Below are 21,907 nucleotides of genomic sequence, written 5' to 3'. Positions count from 1 at the left end.
AAAGTAACCTAAAAGGCTATTGAAATTACAACTATCCCCTTGTGACCAAACAAAAAAACGGAATTTTTTTTACGTTTCTACCCCTCGCAAGTCGTCTGTTTAGACGACTTGAAAATAAGTCGTCCAGACGACTTAACTGAAAGTCGTCTGGACAGTTAGTCTTAAACATAATTTAAAAATTTTGTAAAAAATATTTTGATAAGTGAAAAATGGGAATTATGTAATTAACATATGTCTTAGGAGGTATAAATTAAGATATAACAAATTTCAATTGTTTTCAGCATAGATGAGTGAAAGTAGTGAGTCATGATATTCTTAAGTTTATGTTTCATCAACATATGTTGTAGTATTGTATGTGTTCTTAGGGTTAGATTTTGGAAAGCATTAAAACCGTTTTTGAAAATTTTTAAAATAACTTATGCGTGTTCATTTCTGTGTATAGTAAACACTATTTAAGTATAATTTGATTTTATAACGTGGTTAGTTAGTTAATCTAGTCATTTTAGTTTAGGGGTTCATTTTAGGGTCTAGGACGACTTAATATTTTGTCGTCTGAAAACAGACGACTAAATATTAAGTCGTCTGTTGTACATTATCAGCCAGAATAAGTCGTCTAAACCGGACCAAACCTTAAAGTTTACCAATGTAATTTTAAAGCTAACCGGATTATTTACCCAATATATAAGGTGATTTTTATTTTTTTTGTTTCATTTTTCGCGAAATTCAGAAACCCTAACAGTTCTCTCTCAAAGGCGATTTCGAATTCCCACGATTTCCGAACAAACCATCGTTCTCAACATCGGCTATCTATCTCACTTCATTCTCACCGTTGTCGCCGCAGCTTCTTCTAACCCTAGCCGCGCCGATTCCTCTAAACCCTAGCGCCGCCGATTCCACTATTTCCGAACAAACCGTCGCCCTCGCCACCGTGGTCACCAACGTTCTAAACACTAGCGCCGCCGCTTCTTCTAAACCCTAGCGCCGCCGCTTCTTCTCTGTAAACCTTAGCGCCGTTTCTCTGTAAACCCTAACGCCGCTAAGTCATCAATCTCGAGGAAAAGATGAACATAAAACGTTGTCTCTATCAATTTACTCATTCTCACCGTTTCACGTTTATTTTTTCAGATCTATAACCGCAATGACGAGTACTCCAACTCCTTCTGCGACTGGAAGACTTGTAAGTAATTTAAGTCGTCTACTAAGTCGTCTGGACTTATATTGTTGTCTTTGATTATTTTGCAGACAAAAAGGATGGATATTCCAGAACTCCCCCGTAGGTTATACACATCAGGGGAAGAACCAGAAGCCCACAATAGCATTTCGTATCATACGGATAACAGCAAGTTGCATACTGCTCTTAGGAAAGCTCTTACTGATGACGAATTTGAAGAGCTCAAGGAGTCGAGTTTGGGAGTTTTCATCAAGTTCAAGGAGCAGGGATTTGGTTGGGCTTCAAGGCTGGTTCACTACATGCTCAGTTTCAAGCTGGACATTAAGAAGAAGTATGAGATGTGGTCTCTCGTTGGTCCAGAACCTTTGAGGTTTTCACTGTTAGAGTTTGAAAACCTCACTGGTCTAAACTGCGAGTACATCGAGGACCTTGAGACACCAAAATGTGACGTTACCCCAGAGATGGTTTCTTTCTGGGGGATGCTGGGAGTTCATCTGGAAGCTGGGCCAACTACTGATCAGATAATAGCAGCACTGAAGAGATGCGGGGATTGGTCCAGGGAAGATCGCAAGCGGCTCGCGTACCTCTCCATCTTCACTGGATTCATTGAAGGGAGAAAGTTTTCAACCGCTACACGATCTACTCTGGCAAGGCTAGTGATGGATTTAGAACGGTTTGAGAATTATCCATGGGGGAGAGTCGCGTTTAAGGTGCTGATGGACTCTTTGTGGAACAAAGAAATTGCTGGCTGTTACACCGTGGATGGGTTTATACAAGTTCTTCAGGTCTAGACGTACACAGCTATGCCGGAATTGGGTGCTAGTATTGGTGGTCCCAGAGCAGACAGTCCGTCTCCACCGATACTGGCTTACGAGGGCAGCAGAGGCCGCAGATCAATGAAAGCTGCTATCTTGAGTCAGGTATTTACTTCAATCCAAAAGACTGCGCAGACGACTTATTATAAGTCGTCTGGAAAGTCTTCCATCTGGACGACTTATTAGACGACTTATAATAAGGCGTCTGGAAAGTCTTCCCAGCTGGACGACTTATCGGACGACTTAATTAAGTCGTCTGGAAAGTCTTCCATCTGGACGACTTATTAGACGACTTATAATAAGGCGTCTGGAAAGTCTTCCCAGCTGGACGACTTATCGGACGACTTAATTAAGTCGTCTGGAAAGTCTTCCATCTGGACGACTTATTAGACGACTTATAATAAGGCGTCTGGAAAGTCTTCCCAGCTGGACGACTTATCGGACGACTTAATTAAGTCGTCTGGAAAGTCTTCCATCTGGACGACTTATTAGACGACTTATAATAAGGCGTCTGGAAAGTCTTCCCAGCTGGACGACTTATCGGACGACTTAATTAAGTCGTCTGGAAAGTCTTCCATCTGGACGACTTATTAGACGACTTATAATAAGGCGTCTGGAAAGTCTTCCCAGCTGGACGACTTATCGGACGACTTAATTAAGTCGTCTGGAAAGTCTTCCATCTGGACGACTTATTAGACGACTTATAATAAGGCGTCTGGAAAGTCTTCCCAGCTGGACGACTTATCGGACGACTTAATTAAGTCGTCTGGAAAGTCTTCCATCTGGACGACTTATTAGACGACTTATAATAAGGCGTCTGGAAAGTCTTCCCAGCTGGACGACTTATCGGACGACTTAATTAAGTCGTCTGGAAAGTCTTCCATCTGGACGACTTATTAGACGACTTATAATAAGGCGTCTGGAAAGTCTTCCCAGCTGGACGACTTATCGGACGACTTAATTAAGTCGTCTGGAAAGTCTTCCATCTGGACGACTTATTAGACGACTTATAATAAGGCGTCTGGAAAGTCTTCCCAGCTGGACGACTTATCGGACGACTTAATTAAGTCGTCTGGAAAGTCTTCCATCTGGACGACTTATTAGACGACTTATAATAAGGCGTCTGGAAAGTCTTCCCAGCTGGACGACTTATCGGACGACTTAATTAAGTCGTCTGGAAAGTCTTCCATCTGGACGACTTATTAGACGACTTATAATAAGGCGTCTGGAAAGTCTTCCCAGCTGGACGACTTATCGGACGACTTAATTAAGTCGTCTGGAAAGTCTTCCATCTGGACGACTTATTAGACGACTTATAATAAGGCGTCTGGAAAGTCTTCCCAGCTGGACGACTTATCGGACGACTTAATTAAGTCGTCTGGAAAGTCTTCCATCTGGACGACTTATTAGACGACTTATAATAAGGCGTCTGGAAAGTCTTCCCAGCTGGACGACTTATCGGACGACTTAATTAAGTCGTCTGGAAAGTCTTCCATCTGGACGACTTATTAGACGACTTATAATAAGGCGTCTGGAAAGTCTTCCCAGCTGGACGACTTATCGGACGACTTAATTAAGTCGTCTGGAAAGTCTTCCATCTGGACGACTTATTAGACGACTTATAATAAGGCGTCTGGAAAGTCTTCCCAGCTGGACGACTTATCGGACGACTTAATTAAGTCGTCTGGAAAGTCTTCCATCTGGACGACTTATTAGACGACTTATAATAAGGCGTCTGGAAAGTCTTCCCAGCTGGACGACTTATCGGACGACTTAATTAAGTCGTCTGGAAAGTCTTCCATCTGGACGACTTATTAGACGACTTATAATAAGGCGTCTGGAAAGTCTTCCCAGCTGGACGACTTATCGGACGACTTAATTAAGTCGTCTGGAAAGTCTTCCATCTGGACGACTTATTAGACGACTTATAATAAGGCGTCTGGAAAGTCTTCCCAGCTGGACGACTTATCGGACGACTTAATTAAGTCGTCTGGAAAGTCTTCCATCTGGACGACTTATTAGACGACTTATAATAAGGCGTCTGGAAAGTCTTCCCAGCTGGACGACTTATCGGACGACTTAATTAAGTCGTCTGGAAAGTCTTCCATCTGGACGACTTATTAGACGACTTATAATAAGGCGTCTGGAAAGTCTTCCCAGCTGGACGACTTATCGGACGACTTAATTAAGTCGTCTGGAAAGTCTTCCATCTGGACGACTTATTAGACGACTTATAATAAGGCGTCTGGAAAGTCTTCCCAGCTGGACGACTTATCGGACGACTTAATTAAGTCGTCTGGAAAGTCTTCCATCTGGACGACTTATTAGACGACTTATAATAAGGCGTCTGGAAAGTCTTCCCAGCTGGACGACTTATCGGACGACTTAATTAAGTCGTCTGGAAAGTCTTCCATCTGGACGACTTATTAGACGACTTATAATAAGGCGTCTGGAAAGTCTTCCCAGCTGGACGACTTATCGGACGACTTAATTAAGTCGTCTGGAAAGTCTTCCATCTGGACGACTTATTAGACGACTTATAATAAGGCGTCTGGAAAGTCTTCCCAGCTGGACGACTTATCGGACGACTTAATTAAGTCGTCTGGAAAGTCTTCCATCTGGACGACTTATTAGACGACTTATAATAAGGCGTCTGGAAAGTCTTCCCAGCTGGACGACTTATCGGACGACTTAATTAAGTCGTCTGGAAAGTCTTCCATCTGGACGACTTATTAGACGACTTATAATAAGGCGTCTGGAAAGTCTTCCCAGCTGGACGACTTATCGGACGACTTAATTAAGTCGTCTGGAAAGTCTTCCATCTGGACGACTTATTAGACGACTTATAATAAGGCGTCTGGAAAGTCTTCCCAGCTGGACGACTTATCGGACGACTTAATTAAGTCGTCTGGAAAGTCTTCCATCTGGACGACTTATTAGACGACTTATAATAAGGCGTCTGGAAAGTCTTCCCAGCTGGACGACTTATCGGACGACTTAATTAAGTCGTCTGGAAAGTCTTCCATCTGGACGACTTATTAGACGACTTATAATAAGGCGTCTGGAAAGTCTTCCCAGCTGGACGACTTATCGGACGACTTAATTAAGTCGTCTGGAAAGTCTTCCATCTGGACGACTTATTAGACGACTTATAATAAGGCGTCTGGAAAGTCTTCCCAGCTGGACGACTTATCGGACGACTTAATTAAGTCGTCTGGAAAGTCTTCCATCTGGACGACTTATTAGACGACTTATAATAAGGCGTCTGGAAAGTCTTCCCAGCTGGACGACTTATCGGACGACTTAATTAAGTCGTCTGGAAAGTCTTCCATCTGGACGACTTATTAGACGACTTATAATAAGGCGTCTGGAAAGTCTTCCCAGCTGCTTCTTTACTGTCTCAACCTCATCTTTTTCAAGTATTTACAATATTGCCACTGCAATGAATAGTGGCAACAACCTTGTACGAACTGTTTGGAGCTTTTATTGCCCTTTAATGCACGTAAATCTCTTTACACTCTCTCTGTTTCAATTGTTATGAACTAAAAACAACATTTCTTTCACTTTCTCTCTATATTCATCCAAAAAACTCAAGCTTTTGATTCAAAATATGGGCTATGGTTGACAGAGCCATATTTCTTTCGTTTTTACTTACGGTTGCTTTCGTTTGAGGTTCTGGGTGGTTGGAGAAGACCTTGTGTGCAAACGAAGTCATCTCACCTAGTTTAAGGTACGAATTTGAATTTTTTTTCAAGATCTGTTCGCGTAGAAGACTTACTAGTAAGTCATCTGTATGTAGAAGACTTACTGATGAGTCTTCTGGTCAAACGGACGACTTAAATTAAGTCGTCCAGCTTTGTTTGTTAAAAAAAAACACTTCAGACGACTTATATATACGTCGTCTATGAGAAACGGGCTAGTTTTGCATTTGACCGAATCGTGTCAGATCTTTGACTATTTCTGGACGACTTATAATTCAGTCGTCTCTGGGAAAGTTAAAATTTCAATATTTTATGAAAACTTGACGACTTACGTGTAAGTCGTCCTAGGTTAGTTTTGTAATTGAAAAATAAAACTTCATAATTTAACTTTAACCAGACGACTTAATATAAAGTCGTCCAGCTAAACGACTTAATTTAAGGTCGTCCGGGATAAGCAAGGTTTGACCAGAAAATTGGGAAAAATTCTGGACGACTTTGCTTTCCCCGGACGACTTTAAATTAAGTCTTCTGGAGGGACGACTTTATATTAAGTCGTCTGGTTAAAGTTAAATTATGAAGTTTTATTTTTCAATTACAAAACTAACCTAGGACGACTTACACGTAAGTCGTCAAGTTTTCATAAAATATTGAAATTTTAACTTTCCCAGAGACGACTGAATTATAAGTCGTCCAGAAATAGTCAAAGATCTGACACGATTCGGTCAAATGCAAAACTAGCCCGTTTCTCGTAGACGACGTATATATAAGTCGTCTGGAGTGTTTTTTTTTAACAAACAAAGCTGGACGACTTAATTTAAGTCTTCCGTTTGACCAGAAGACTCATCAGTAAGTCTTCTACATACAGATGACTTACTAGTAAGTCTTCTACGCGAACAGATCTTGAAAAAAAATTCAAATTCGTACCTTAAACTAGGTGAGATGACTTCGTTTGCACACAGGGTCTTCTCCAACCACCCAGAACCTCAAACGAAAGCAACCGTAAGTCAAAACGAAAGAAATATGGCTCTGTCAACCATAGCCCATATTTTGAATCAAAAGCTTGAGTTTTTTGGATGAATATAGAGAGAAAGTGAAAGAAATGTTGTTTTTAGTTCATAACAATTGAAACAGAGAGAGTGTAAAGAGATTTACGTGCATTAAAGGGCAATAAAAGCTCCAAACAGTTCGTACAAGGTTGTTGCCACTATTCATTGCAGTGGCAATATTGTAAATACTTGAAGAAGATGAGGTTGAGACAGTAAAGAAGCCATTTTTGAAAAAAAAAAAAAAAAATGTTAATGGCATTTTCGTAGATAAAATGCAGGTGTGGGGTTAAAATCTCAAAAAAAAAAGGAGTCAAAGGAAAAAGTTAGTTTTCTGTTTGACTCCAAGTTTTGAGTCACTTTTGCAAAAAGCCCTTTAAAATATGGTTTCTATTAGTTGGTACACATCACTATAAAATAGTAAACTGACCAAACTTTCCTTCAAATAAGTCCAAAAAAAATGGTACAGAAGAAATTTCCTCTCAACTTACTTTATTCTTTTCTTAGACTTAAGTTTCTATGTAAGTTTCCTCTTTCCCTTTCCTTCATCACCTCTTATTCCAACTGCAACTTCCTCACTTTTGCCTCTCCACCAAAGCTCTGTCCAAATTGACTTATTCATCATGTATATATATAAACCTTATGAAACCATCTCCCACATCTCATCCAAAACATTTATTTCATTCATTTTCTAAGTATAGTCTAAATCTAACATGACTGGAAGCCACTTATATTGTCTTATAACCATGGAGAAGAGTTCCTTGTCCGAATGCAAACACTCTTCTTCTTCTTGTTTCCCTTTGTTTGGTCTGATCGATTTTTTCCTCATCAGTTTTTTAAAATGGGTTTCTCTCGCTCAGATCTTTTTCTCCAGATCTTGTCCTCTTCTTGCACACCAGCAATGTGTTTCCGAGAAGAAGAACAAAGATCTCGAGGTCCAGAGCTCCGTCAAACAAGATGATGGTCTTTTCAGAGAAGATGCAGAGATGGTGATGAGAAGCTTAGGACTTCTCGCCGACTCAGAAAGCGAGGGACTTCAGAAACGTTACAGTTCGGAGGAGCTTTCGAACCTGTTTGAAGAGACAGAGCCGAGCTTGGAGGAAGTGAAGCAGGCTTTTGATGTCTTTGATGAAAACAGAGATGGGTTTCTTGATCCAATAGATTTGAAGAGAGTTTTGACAGTCCTTGGGTTAGAGCAAGGATCTAACCTTGAGAACTGCAGGAGAATGATCAGATCGTTCGACGGAAACAAAGATGGAAGAATCGATTTCTATGGATTTGTGAAATTCATGGAGAATAACTTCTGCTGAAGTCATAGTTTCTTAAGTAATAATCTATCAACTTCTGCACACCTTTTTTTTTTTTTCAACTTCTTGATTTAAGATAACGTCTGTTAATATGGTTTTCTCAACACCTTCTTGTAAAAATTATTGAAGTTTAATATCAAAAGCTCATATAGAGCACAAAAACAATGAGATGAGGAATCACTGTCACGGACATGAACAATCTGTAACAAACAAAAGCCTCACCAGTAAATCACAGAAAGAATATTGAACTAGTACACACTATTAAAACCTAGAAAACAAATAACTAGAGAAGTTTAGGTTTAAAATCTTCACCAATAAAAAGAACGCTGACCATTTTGAAAATGATGGAACCGGTTGGAATTGGTGTGAGAACCTCGAGATAAAGCTTGATTACTGTCAGTCAGCAGATATCCTCGCGTTTTTAGTCACTCTGGCGTTTTCATAAGACCATACGCCACAAGCTAGCTTTGATTAATCTCTCTCTGCTCGTCGTCTACCCTTAATGGCCTGATCTTTGACAAGACTTACTTCACCTTCGCTTGTAAATCAGCACAATCTCGGCATGTTGATTGTCTTATGAAAGAAACACATGTGGATGGTTTAGTATACATATACAGCTTACTCCAGACTCCTTAACAAGCCTCTTCTGTATCAAAGAATGCACTCTCGCCACAATGTCTCACTCTTTTGGAGTTGGAATGAAAATTAGATAAGAATGTCCTACTTATGGCTTCCTTCCCTAACCCATGATGTGAGAATCCCACTTATCATTTTGTTCCAAGTAACTATGTCTCTAAAAATCATGCCCGAGAACGCTTTCCACGCATCCTCCAAGCTACCGCTTTTAGCGTGCATATGAACGAACCAGCGCATTGCCAACCATTACATGGTTCCTATAACCACATTTTCCATACATGTTGATGAGTGCACCATTTGTATCAACATCACAGTTGAAACCAAGCCTTACACATTCGGCTATAATCCACACCAAGAAACCACATTTCTCTCAGGCATTTAATCGAACAACTTGCGTGCACGAACAGTTTTCCGGCATTTCACATAGAAACTGAGATCAAACGAGCGTAAATCGATTCTCCAGTCCTCAGATAACTTGATTCGTTGCGCTGATTAAGCCCTGGAAGAGCTTAGACTGGTTTGGATAATAAAGACGCAAGCCTGTTCCACTTTACCAGTCCTTGTTCGAGCACAGACGAGAAGAATAAGCTCTGTTTCACTTTAAGATTTCCGGTTTAATTTCGGTTTAAACTTTACGATTTGGTTAGACCGGAAATGAGATTCCGGCTTGGATTGAACATCAACAGCTTTTTTATTTTTATTCATCGAAAGATTTGTACGAAGATCAAACGCATTTATTTGGAAAATCTTCAAAGATTCTCCCATTTTTTTCACGTCTGTCGGATCTTTGATCTTCACTTCAAAGGATGAGTGTGAAGAGAGTAGGGCTTCCATTGATGAACGTCGTTAAGCTTAGAGGAACACCGATTCTGCAGCAGTTGCTTCTAGAAGAAAGGCTTCTTCGATCTTCCTCTGCTAATTGGTGTATCGTTAACGATGGAACCAATCGCCCTAACATTGTCATGGGTTTGTCTGGGTAACAAAAGCTTCTTGTCCTAAAATCTTTACACAGTAGTATGCTTTGGTTAGAATCTCACATTGTAGTTTACAGCTATTGCTAAAGATATGACTTTTGAGATTGTGAAAGTGTTGATCCTTTTTAACACAGGAAGCCTTGTGAACTTGTTGAGCTTGAACCTGTTATAAGAGATCGAGTACCGGTGATTAAGCGGTTTACTGGAGGAGGCACTGTGATCGTTGACGAAAACACTCTTTTTGTCAGTTTGATTTGCAATAGAAATGATGTTCCAGATGTCCAGCCTTATCCACGATCTGTCATGGCTTGGAGTGGTTCCTTGTATAGTCAAGTGTTTAACGGGATCGGTGATTTTCAGCTACGCGAGAACGGTTTGTGTGCTGGAGACTGATGAATGTTTCTTTAGTTTTAGTTGTGTTTTTTTTTCTGTTGACACATTGAAAATTTTAGGTTCTTGTTTTTCGGATTGTCAGATTATGTTTTTGGTGATCGTAAGTTTGGTGGGAATGCTCAGTCGATAACGAGGAATAGATGGATTCATCATACGTCGTTTCTATGGGACTATAGTGAGAGTAACATGGCTTACCTTAAGCTTCCTTCAAGAGTGCCTCAGTACCGGCTGGTAAGAAGATTCTTATTTTCTTTTCAGACTAAATAATTAAGTTATTGATCAGAGTCCTACTTCGTTCTGAGTATTGCAGGAAAGAGACCACACGGATTTCGTTTGTAAAATGAAGGATTATATTGAAAGAGCTGTGTTTATAGAGAAAACCATAAAGGCTGTGGGAACACAATTCATGTTGAAGGAACTTAGCTTGGATGAGATCGATGATTCTTGCAGAGAGCATATAGAAACCACTAGACTTCTCACACTGGATGAGCTCAAAGAAACGTTGGCAAAAACAACTCGAAGTGAGAGTATTGCTCAAGCTGTTTAAGTGTTTTATTACTCTTGATTCTTTAGCTTTCTGTTTGAGATTCAAGTTTTTGGGTGTGGATAAATGTGGACTGGTGATTAAAACACGAAAAATAGAAGAACAAACTCTTGATTGTCTTTCACTGCTTATACAAATGCAACCTTGTTATGTTTAATGCTTCATAGAGTCATAATCACATCGATTAAGGTTACAATTAGCAAGCTCTTAATTAGTTTCTTCAAGAAGCTCCAACCCCGAGAAAGTCTATAAACCTTGGGGGTTTAGTGGTCATTGTATTTTCTGCTCCTGATGTTGACAGTGCTGAGGTTGGTGGTGATGATGATGATGATGGTTGAGAGTTGGAGAGATACCGTGTGAGTAGTTCCACGGAATCTGCAGGTAAGGTAGAGAAGCCATGTTGATGATGATGATGTCCCAAGTACTGCATTGACATGCGCATAGAACAATACTCTTCTAGTAGAAACTGATCTCTGAGGTTAGCACTTTCCTCTTTTGGCATCTTCCAGCTGTAGTTATTGAACTCTGTACTTTCATCACCTACACTTCCTGTAAACCACATAATCAAACCCATGAATTTTATGCATCACAACAACTAAATCCACACAATCAACAGAGATAAAAAATCTTCACTATTGAAGATATAAAGAAATGCATGAGATTATCAGAAATTTGTTAGGAGACACAAACCAGGAAACAGGTTGAAGGATGGTAGTAGATTCAGGGGAGTGATTTCATCTGGAGAAGGAGTCTGTCTCTTCCTTGACTTTGAGTAAGAAATTGATTGTTTCCTCAACTTTCTTGCCATGAGAATGTGCCAGTGATTCTTCACTGCATTGTCTGTTCTTCCAGGGAATAGCTTAGCAATCAAAGACCATTTGTTACCAAATGTTCTATGAACTGCAAGTAGCTTCTCTTCTTCCTCTTCACTGAAGGCACTCTTGAGAATCCTTGGATCCAGCTGGTTAAACCACCTCAGTCTGCAACTCTTTCCTTCATACACACAGACCAAAGAAAAAAAGAGAGGAGGGTTTTAACTTTCAGAAACCTGAAGAGTATACAAGAGAGAAGAGGAATGTAACTGGTTTTTGTTTACCTGTTCTTCCTTGCATCTTCCTTGCAATGTGGTTCCACTTCTTAGGACCAAACACTGTCACAAGCTCTTGCAGCTTGAAATCCTCAGAAGGCTTCCAATGACCTCTAGTACAAACCTTGGACAGATGCTTCTTCTTGTTCTCTTGATGCATCATCTTTCTTTTATTACAGAGCTCTCTTAATGATGATGCATTGTTTTCTCCAAGCCCCCATTAAATGGTACTCTGCAATGGGAGACGTCACAAGGGTATTTAGGGAATTCCATCCAAGTCTTCCTCAAGTTGTTTTCCTTAAAACCATGTACATATACATAGGCAGACACATGAATACATACATATATGTTTTGTTGTGGTATTATTCGGTGATGGCTATATCTAAAAATGGAAACCTGAGGAGAGAGAAGGAGAAGAGGAAGAAAAGCCACACACGCACACACATCTTTCATGGTTGCTCTCTTCAGAACAGTTTCAGTTCTCTGACAAAGTTTTTTGACTTGTTCCAACATTAATTCTCTATATATTCCCCCACGCTTTACCACATCTATGTATATTGTTTTCTTTTTCAACTTTGTAATCATGTTATATATACACATATATTCTAATATTTCTTGTTACATGTTTTCTAAGAAAAAGCTGACCATGAAGAAAAATAATAGATAATGTAGTGCATTTTGTGTTTGGCTGATTTATTTTCTAGTGAACATTGGAGTCTAAGTATCTTACAGATTGTTGGACAAAAAAGGGAAAAAAATGTTATAGATCAATGAAGAGAATGTTATGTAGTGCACTTTGTTTTTTTTTTTAACATTCTTATCTTTTGTTATCGCCTATCGTTTTTTCTAATATTGGTTTCCAATTTCCAATCATTTAATATATGATTTTTGTTACGAAACAATGTCGATTTTTTTTTTCTTAAACCTTGTCGTCTGAATGATAAAGAGGAGAAATCTATGTAAACAGACACTTCTAAAGAAAATATATATGAAAATATGAATTGTAATTGTCTTAGAGAAATATGTACTTGTCCTCACTATCCTAAGAATGAAAACTCAATCTTTAAAAGAAACTAGAAATGCCTTTTTTGTTTATAAAATCTCAAATTCATTTAAGTTTAGAAAATTGTTTTTTATACAATATTTATGATTTTTTAAGAAAATTAACTTTACAATTTTTTGGTAGAAAAGTTAACTTGTCTTTACATAACCTCACGAACCCAATTATTATATGTAACGGCAATGCAAATTTAAGCATTTCGTCAACTACAATCCAAAATTCAAATTAGCGTTATAACTTTTTTGAAGTGGATATTAAATTATATTCAAACAAAAAAAAACGGTTTTACAATACTACTAAATGGATTCTTAAAAGAAGATAAGAAAGAAAGCGTTTCTAGTTAGGTGTTGTCTTGGCTTTTAAGTAGTTTGACGTTAAACTACAACCATAGGCTTGATTCATTTGCTTGGTCGCCCATTGATCAAATTAATGGAGGCGATTACTTGTATTCTTATCGTTGCGTTTGGCAAGGTGCAAAGGTGCCCGAGGATTTTGATTCTACCACTGAGCCCATGCCATATCTGATACAGAGTTAATTAGAATACTAACAGAATATGAATCATGAATGTAGTGGGTTAATAAAAAAAAAACTGGTTGTGGTTGTGGAGAGATTGAATGAGTTGATCACATGACGTTGTAATAGATTTAAAATGGCTGAGGGTTAGGTGACCCCATAGTCCTGCAATAAAAACACAAACAAAGAATAGATGACCTCTTAGCTCCGGAAAAAAACATAATATGTATCCACTTTACTGTTTCTGATTCAAATACGCATTTATCTTTTACCATCGTCGTTTGCATTCAAACCAATGGCCGAAGATAACTCAACTTGACCCAAGCTTTAGATATTTAAATGACATTGCATTCAATCCAATGGCAAAATATTTGGTTTTAGATACTTGGCTAATCGTTTGGTAAATTATACTTTAAAAACCACATCCTGATTATCACAGAGTTTATTGGTTCGACCGCTGGCCTGGTAAAAATAAAAGCATTGATTTAATTGCAAACATTTTTTAAACATAACAATTCTTTCAAATTAATAAAACATCTGTAATATTGTTAATACAATTTTTCACCACAAAATATCTCGCGCTTTGAAAGTATGGATCAAAATCAAAATCTATTTTCACTATAGTTTTTAAAAATATTTTAAACTAATAAATAATGTAATATTTTAATTATGGTCATTCTTGGCTACTATCATATTGATCATGTTTGTTTTTTTGTTAATTTATCTATATGGTAAAGTAGATTTATTTTAAAGTAATAAAATCTTTAAAATTTTGTATTATAATGTATATATTAATATTTACTGCGCAATATCTTCTATTTTATCTATATCTATAAAATTAGATTTATCTAAATTTATTTTCACTGTAGTAATTATATATAGATATAATTCATAAGCAATTAAGCATCTAATTGTCATTCTATCTACCATTTAGCTGAAACATAAATATAATTTTGTTACCATTAATTCATTGTATGATGTTATGCATGATATTATAAATGAAGTGTTTTGCTTACAATATATTTTCAATTTTTTCTCTTTGAAATTTTATGTCTTCTTTATTTTAATAATTTTTATTTATATATCCCATATTTGTTAAATTCAGTATATACTCATGTATTAAATTATTATTTAATATAATTTATTGTTAACTTTTTTTAGTTTGCTTAGGTTAAATACCTAAACGAATATATAAATCTCTAATTATATAGAGAAAACAGCCATTAAAATCCTAAACGTTCAACTTAAAGCCAAAAAAATTTTCAACTCGTGTTTGAGCCAAAAAAATCCCTAACTTTTAAATATTGGTCGTTTTAACTCTAATTTTTTGTTGACTCGGACATTTAGAAAACTCAAATAATCAACTGTTAAACTAAAAACGTAAAACTCGACAAAAAAATCGAGACTGAGCTTTCAAAACCCGACAAGTAATTGAGAGTGACAATTCGACTTTATCAAACTGATGAGAATCACCTGTCACCGGAGAAGCCACCACTGCTTGTCTTAATCAGAGATTGGCTCTGAAACCGATTTGGGAAGATGGAATCGAATCGGGGATTAGGTTTCGAGTGAGGAAGATAAACTCGATTTGGGATTTTTCTTAAATGAAATGTTTTTTTGAAAACGGCGTCATATTGGATATAAAGAATGTTACCCGAGTTTAAGTCTTGACTTATTCGAGTTTTTTAAATGGCCGAGTCAACAAAAAATAAAATTTAAAACATCTAATATTTAAAAGTGTAGAACTATTTTGGCTCAAACATGAGTTGGAGGTTTTTTGGCTTTAATTTTAAAATTTAGGATTTTAATGGTTGTTTTCGCTAATTATATATGATTTTTCATTTTTACAATATTTAATGATTTATTTTAGTACTTAACTTTGAGAAAATCATCAACCTAATCATGCTATGTAACGGCAATGCAAACATACAATATCAGTTAACTAAAATACAAAATTTGAACTAGCATTACATTTTTGAATGAATATTAAATTTTATTCAACCATAAAACTGTTTTAAAATACTAGTTTATATGAATGTTTAAAAAAATAAGAAACTTAAGCGTTTTGAGTGAAAAAGGCTATCTTGGCTTTTTAGTAGTTTTCAAGTAAAACCACATATGTGGGCGTTATTCAATTGCTTGGTCTACTATTGATCAAATTGAGTTGAGGAGATTACTTGTATTCTTGATGATGAGTTTGGTGAGGTGCACATGTGCCAGAGTTTTTTTACTATGTCTTCTACCAATGTGCTTGTGCCATATGTGACATAGAGTAAGTTGAAATATTAACGAAATATGAAGTTGAGAGTTGATAAACACTAGTATTGGAAGAGTAGAATGAGTCCATCCCAAGATGATGTAGATCAATTTAAACAAGCATAAATGTTTTTTAGGTGTAAATATTAAGTTTTATACCAAATTTTCTTTGTGACAAAAGGTACATAGAGAACTAGCAACAACTGAAATTTAAATCTAATGCAACAACGGAGATGAGACAGAAAAACAACTCCTATGATCTAGCGACACTGACACTTGTTATAGCAAAGAGCAAGCTGGGTTGAGCACAGTAGTAGCCTGACACAGCGGTTAGCGTTCCCGCATGAGAAAGAAACATCTGATAAACCATAAAACCACATTTTGGTAGATATATATTGGCATGCCTGCAACGCTACTCGAAATGATTGGACTCATTCCCACGCAGCTTGGTCAAACCTAGTCACCGGAGTTCAAGTGTCAGTCCCACCACCGGTAGGAAGAAACAGAAAGCACCGAGAGCATCCAAATGCACTTGCCCTTGCAAACCCTTCGTGGCGCCATCTGGCTAGTCCCAAAAGCACCGGGAGTCATACTTATTGGACTTGTCTTCAGAAGTAAATGCGAGCCAAGTGGAAAATCAGGTGCAGTGAAACCAACATCTTGTCATAAATCTTCCTAGCTTGCAAAAAAGACCGAAGTTTAGCCCAGCACAGTGAACCAAGAACCTCGTGAACGACAAACAAACTTTTTCACTGCTTAGGGCTTGGCTCATTATGTGCTTTGAAGTCAAGCCCACTGCTACAAAGAAGAAATTTATTTTTTTAGTTGGATTTTCATTTAGATTCGCTAGACTATTATAGATTTTTGGTAGGTTCAGCGAAGTCTTTAATCCATATTTAATGGGAAGTCATATTTCTCTTTTGAGAAGAATATACAAATGGATTCACCAGGTTAGATTTCATCATCCTCTTCTATTGAGAAGAGTTTATCACCACCATTCATAATTTTTATGAAAGAAGATGTTCTCTCTGTATCAATACTAAACTCTTGTTTCAATTTACTCACTATTTTATCATCTTGCGTAGCAGTCTTTACGGAATCTGAAAATGCAGTCGAGAATACCTTTGTTCTTCTCGTAGGTGAGGACTGACATCCTGCACCACATCCAGCGCCGGCTCAAGGGTAAGGGCGAACAGTGCACTAACCCGGAGCCCACCTTAAAATCAAATAAATTTAATGACAAAAAGAGTCCTAATTTTTGTTTTTCTTTCATCTAAATTTTTTTTTGCCCAAGCGCCAATAAGAACTTGAGCTGGGTGATTATGTTTCAGCTGGGTGATTTTGTCGCGAAAGACTCCATCGATGCATCTAAGCTTTAGCTCGAATTCGCGTTGTTATTTCAGTTTATGTTCTTTGTCCAAGAGGATTGATAATTCCTCTTGTTTTTGTAATCACAAAGCTTAAAATTTCTAATGAAGAAAGTTGTTTAGTAAAAAAAATATTTAGGCATTGCAGCTTTAAATTATGTGCACTTCTTCCACTCATTTGTTCCTTTGTTATGCGAATCCTTTTGTAGTAATTTTTTTATTTACTCTCGACCGATCTCCATAGGTGTTTATCATCTGCATTGTTCCCTTCTTATTCTATCTGTTTCATCCTCGATTAGGTTTAAGATGTTGAGCCGATGTGTTGGTCTTTGTGGTAGCAAACTATTATTGCCACACTTTACGAGCTGCTAGATCTATATTATTATTTTGTTCCCGTTATGTCATACAATCTGCCAAAGAGAGGACCGATTATTAAACCATAAACAAGTAAAATCATCATTTTCAATTTGGATCTTATTAAACTCTTTTGCTATATTTTCGGTATTTCAATAATTTTCTCCACATCAATAAACTTTCCCATATATCTTCTACATTCCAAAAAATTAGTAAACTAGACTTGTAACATAATGATTTATACTACTGTGTAGTGTTTAATTGTGTACTAGGTGTTTTATCCGCACTAGCGGACTTAATAATTTTCCAAAAATTTTAAATAGATATATTATCAATTAAAAACCATTAGAATAAATTATTTTCATGATTTTGAAATATTTAATAGTTAATAAAATATTAAATTTTTATGCACGATAATTATTTATTTTAATAAAATATATTTTATTACGTAAATTAAACTTGAAAAACATTCATACAAAGATTTATATTTATTTTTTAAAATATTCTGATTTAAAATTTTTTGGATAATATAATATAGCATCTTTTTAGATAATGATGATTATCAAATTAATGAAATTCATTTTTAATTTATGGGTAATCATATATATTAGGCTATCGAAACATAATTTATGGGACCCTTAAATTAAATCGATTACTATTTTTGTTTTGTTTTATTTCTTAATTGATCATTATTCTTAATGCATAATAGTTTTAATAGTTACTAGATTTTGATCCGCGCTTTAAAAGCGCGGGATTTGACTCTTTTAAAAAATTTATTTATTTTTATAACTTTTAAATGTTATATTATTCTATAGTTTATATATTATCATACTTATTTTAAATTGTATAAAACAAAATATATTATGTGTTTTATCTAGATGTATAAAATTTGAAAGCCCTTGATATTTTATTTACTAAATTGAATTAACTTGCTACCATAATGTAAATTTGTGTAATTGTTTTTCAATATTAATTTTTTTGCCGGTGTAATTTCTTTTACTTATTTAACACTATATTTTTGTTTAAATGTCTAAAATTTTAACCCACTGATTAATTTTAATAATTTCATTTTGATAATTTTAATTTCATAAAATTTATGAAAATACAACTAATTATCCTATGTTAGATCATACACGTGTGTTTCTGTAAGCGAACGTGAAGCGAACGTGAAGTCCAAGTAATCATACACGTGTGGCTGATAGATCTTAGTGCTAGCGTGAATGTAGTTGCGTCTTTGAATCATATATATGAGCTATGGGAATGGGAGTGGCTGTGTTTGTTCATTTGTGATTTTTGGAAGCATATTGTGATATTGTTGTATTTCTTAGGTCTTTAAATATTCGTTGTGTATATAAATTATAAACGACTTTGAGCTAATTCCTTCGACGAATTCAATTGGAGAAGTGACACCTCGAAGTTGATTGTCAATATTTGAATTTGATGATGATGCCCCCAAACAATTAATCTCTTTCGGTTCTTCAAGGCGTACGTAAAAGCCAAAGTTTTTTTTTTTTTTTGCTAAATAAAAGCCAAAGTTGAGTAAAGATGAATGATGATGTTGTCGTTGATTTGTTTAAAACGATAAAAGGGTCAAATTCTGGTCGGGTCAGGTTGGGTCGGGTGGGTGGGTCCAAGCTAATCTGTTAGTTCCTTTGATGGGTGGGATATTAAAAAAAAAAAAGTCAACCGTTTCGGTTTTCTTTTAAATTAGAAATACAGTATCATTGGGTGAATGTTCAAGAACTCCAAAAAATATTCATATTAATTCTCTTAATCCCTTATGGATTATTTCATTTATATACAAGTAAACACTATTAATTCTATTACTCTCTTGTTCAGTTTTGAAGTTCGGAAAATAAAATGATCAAATTGAGTTGAATATGCTATACGTTGTTGGTATGAATTCATTTATTAACTTTAAAAGGTCTCCTCGATAAAAAGAAAATAATCTTTTGCCATGTTATATGTATACATATCAACACACACAAACAGATACATTACACACAGTACTTGCCTTCACATATATATGTATACATGCGTGAATGTGGATGTTTTCATCATCAGCAGAATCACCATAACAAAGATTCTACAGAGAGAATTTCACAATATTTATCCTTACATCAAAGGCATATTGATCCTCATTCACCAATCCGACCTGTAGAAGTAAATTAATATTTATGATCAGTGAAGAATAGATAGAGATCACCAATATAGAGATCCATCTTTATTCTGAATCAGCTCACAAAGTAAGGAGACGTTGAAAGACAGTAGTATTCATTTGTCAACGCTTACATCGCATCCTTTAGAGCTGATTAGAATTTGGATCAAGTTCAAAGTGATCAACTTAAATAATGGCTAAGTGCAGCAGAGAGACATCTTCTCTGTACCTTAACACAAACTATTGATTTCTACAGAGAAGGTCATGTGACATATAATTTGAAGCTCAAGAGCAGGAAAAAGCTTAAGAGTCATCAAACTAACTTTGATGGTGTCCTTCAGATCGTAGGAACCCTGGGTTGTTATAAGATCTCAGAAATTTGCAAAATGAAAGCACATTCCAAGCCAATCATCAAAGCTAAAAAAAACAGAACAAAGTTTATTACTTTATCATGGATTAAATCTACTATACATCGATTGGCATCTCTGTGATGATAATGCTGCTGCTTTCCTCAAGGCTTTTGAGACCGGTTACTCACCTCCAACAACCATGTTCATAACAATCCCACATTAAGAAGAAAGTTTCAAATGTTAATATAGGCTTTAATGATGATGAACAAAGGAGTTTGCTTTCGAGAAAAGAACCTGAAGCTAAGCAAGTTGTTATACACACCGAAGATAAACACCAGCTCTGGCTTATCTTAAACACCCCACCAAACAACTTGTCCTAGGCTGCATTCATATAAAGTTCACAATTACCATCAAACCATTAAAGACCACCAAAGAATGTTTTTTAATAACTTCTCCTAAAAATAATACGAAGGCAAAAAGAAGTTGATGTCTGTATATTACCTTTCAGGCTTTGCAAGTATGATAATCGGATGGTTTTTTACATCTACAAAAAAAAAAAAAAACATTTATTTTAAGACATCATGAAACAACATATAAGAAGATCCTATAGACATCAAAAGAGGTGTTGCGTGTTGGATTCCTCACCAACTAAGACTAAGAACATCCAAAACTGTATCTTTTGGCATAGGAGTTGGAGGGTCCTGCAAATCAAATACCACTTATAAGAAATCAACACTAACTCAAAACATAAGATTGGAAATTAGAAACAAACCAATTGACTGAAGGAGAACAGCAAGAATCCAATAGATGATCTAAGCTTTCATAGATTGAAAACCTGATAAGAACTTGAAGAGATAGATGAGTTAGCCATCTAAGCGAAACAGAACTTTCTAGTGTTTTTAGGATTTTATGAGATGATGTTTATGGATGAAAGCTAACCTTTTTATAGTTAGAGATCAACAGCCTTGTAGAGGGGGAAGATGCAATGAATGAGGAAATCGTGGTAGGAGTAGCTGGAAGAATTAAGGCAGTCGTTAATGATGATGATGATGATTCAATGCAGTTTGTAACGTTCAGAAGGAATCCCAGACGAAACTGAATGAACTGAGCTCGAGCAAGAGAGTTGCCATGATGATCGGTCGCAGAAAAACTTTCTGAAGACACCATTGTCGCTTGAGCTTTCAGATATCGAGTTTCAGATATCAAGAGAAGCATGAACCTAGATTGGTTCCGCTGCGTGAAGAAGAGCGTCGCCAACATCCGTTTGGGTTTTCTAGAAACAAAATAATTTTAGCCCAAGAACAAATTATAAAGCTTTAACGGCCCATTCAGAATCGATAACAAACCAAAAAGCATTTACTATACATGACACGTGTCATGCTCTCCTTCTCTTATTTAGTCACGTGGCGCTTCCCGGAGAGAGTAAGCTCTACTTTGTATAATAAGACTAGGTGATAATCCGCGCTATGCGCGGAATTATGGATTAAAGAGATTATAACTTTAAAACTACACTTCTTAATTTATCGGTGTAATTTAAATATATTTGAATTAAAAAAACTGTGAAAGTAAACAAAGACTTATATAAATTTATTATGAGTTTAAGATAAAACAAAACATAAGCAATAGAATTATTGTTTTCATAATATAAATTATGAATATAAAATAAGAAAAACATAGACAATAAAACAATAAAATACTAAAGAAACAAATTATAAAAAAAAAATTAAATTCATAATTTTGAGAAGAAGACAGTGGTGAGGACTTTGTTTTGAGAAAGAGATGGCCTAGTATTTATATATGCAATGCGCTGGTCTAGGGTATGTTTGCATAACAAATCGTCCTCATAATTTTTGACATTCAAATTAATATTAAATTTTGAGAACTTACTTTATTCCCTGCTCGTCGAATCACATGGAATATTAAAGGAAACAAAGAGTTAATATGGTCAACTAAATTAAATTTTAAATCAATCAATTTTGATCAAAAATACGTATTTTTATATCTTTTATTTTAGGAAAGCTTGTATATATATTGCTACCACTTAAAAAATATGAAATAGGACGGTATTGAGCCTATATGGCAATTCTGCGAATTTGATTCCTAGATTGGAGTTCTATAACCAGAATGAATTATATTCAAAGACGTATATTGTGGCTAATATTAATGGCATGATTATG

At 36.0% G+C, this 21,907-nt stretch overlaps 3 protein-coding genes and 1 long non-coding RNA gene across 10 annotated transcripts; 2 read left to right on the top strand and 2 right to left on the bottom strand.

The window, feature by feature from the left end:
- Nucleotides 1–7,187: 7,187 nt before the first annotated feature.
- LOC106319711 (probable calcium-binding protein CML45) lies at nucleotides 7,188–8,202 on the top strand. The gene has a single exon (XM_013758092.1). It carries the CDS (start codon nucleotides 7,444–7,446, stop codon nucleotides 8,038–8,040), a length of 597 nt encoding a protein of 198 aa, XP_013613546.1. The 5' UTR covers nucleotides 7,188–7,443; the 3' UTR covers nucleotides 8,041–8,202.
- A 1,166-nt stretch (nucleotides 8,203–9,368) lies between these two features.
- On the top strand, nucleotides 9,369–10,687 carry LOC106319709. The gene is made up of 4 exons (XM_013758090.1): nucleotides 9,369–9,649; nucleotides 9,782–10,020; nucleotides 10,123–10,271; nucleotides 10,351–10,687. Exons 1-4 carry the CDS (start codon nucleotides 9,480–9,482, stop codon nucleotides 10,585–10,587), a joined length of 795 nt encoding a protein of 264 aa, XP_013613544.1. The 5' UTR covers nucleotides 9,369–9,479; the 3' UTR covers nucleotides 10,588–10,687.
- Nucleotides 10,609–11,965, bottom strand: LOC106319710 (transcriptional activator Myb-like). Its single transcript, XM_013758091.1, has 3 exons — nucleotides 11,681–11,965; nucleotides 11,275–11,577; nucleotides 10,609–11,133 (listed from the first exon to the last, which is right to left on the bottom strand). Exons 1-3 carry the CDS (start codon nucleotides 11,832–11,834, stop codon nucleotides 10,805–10,807), a joined length of 786 nt encoding a protein of 261 aa, XP_013613545.1. The 5' UTR covers nucleotides 11,835–11,965; the 3' UTR covers nucleotides 10,609–10,804.
- A 7,168-nt stretch (nucleotides 11,966–19,133) lies between these two features.
- LOC106319701 lies at nucleotides 19,134–20,987 on the bottom strand. Of its 7 annotated transcripts, XR_001265533.1 has the most exons (7): nucleotides 20,670–20,987; nucleotides 20,503–20,565; nucleotides 20,376–20,431; nucleotides 20,232–20,274; nucleotides 19,610–20,111; nucleotides 19,466–19,530; nucleotides 19,134–19,377 (listed from the first exon to the last, which is right to left on the bottom strand). It is a non-coding gene; the product is annotated as an uncharacterized LOC106319701 (long non-coding RNA). The 7 variants fall into 7 exon arrangements; XR_001265529.1 differs by having other exon boundaries at nucleotides 19,466–20,111; XR_001265530.1 differs by having other exon boundaries at nucleotides 19,134–19,530.
- Between the last annotated feature and the right edge of the window lie 920 nt (nucleotides 20,988–21,907).

Source organism: Brassica oleracea, unplaced genomic scaffold, assembly GCF_000695525.1.
Source record: "Brassica oleracea var. oleracea cultivar TO1000 unplaced genomic scaffold, BOL UnpScaffold00578, whole genome shotgun sequence".
NCBI classification, from domain to species: Eukaryota; Viridiplantae; Streptophyta; class Magnoliopsida; order Brassicales; family Brassicaceae; genus Brassica; species Brassica oleracea.
The sequence above is the reverse complement of the archived record's forward strand: the minus strand, read 5'-3'. Positions and strand labels throughout refer to the sequence as shown.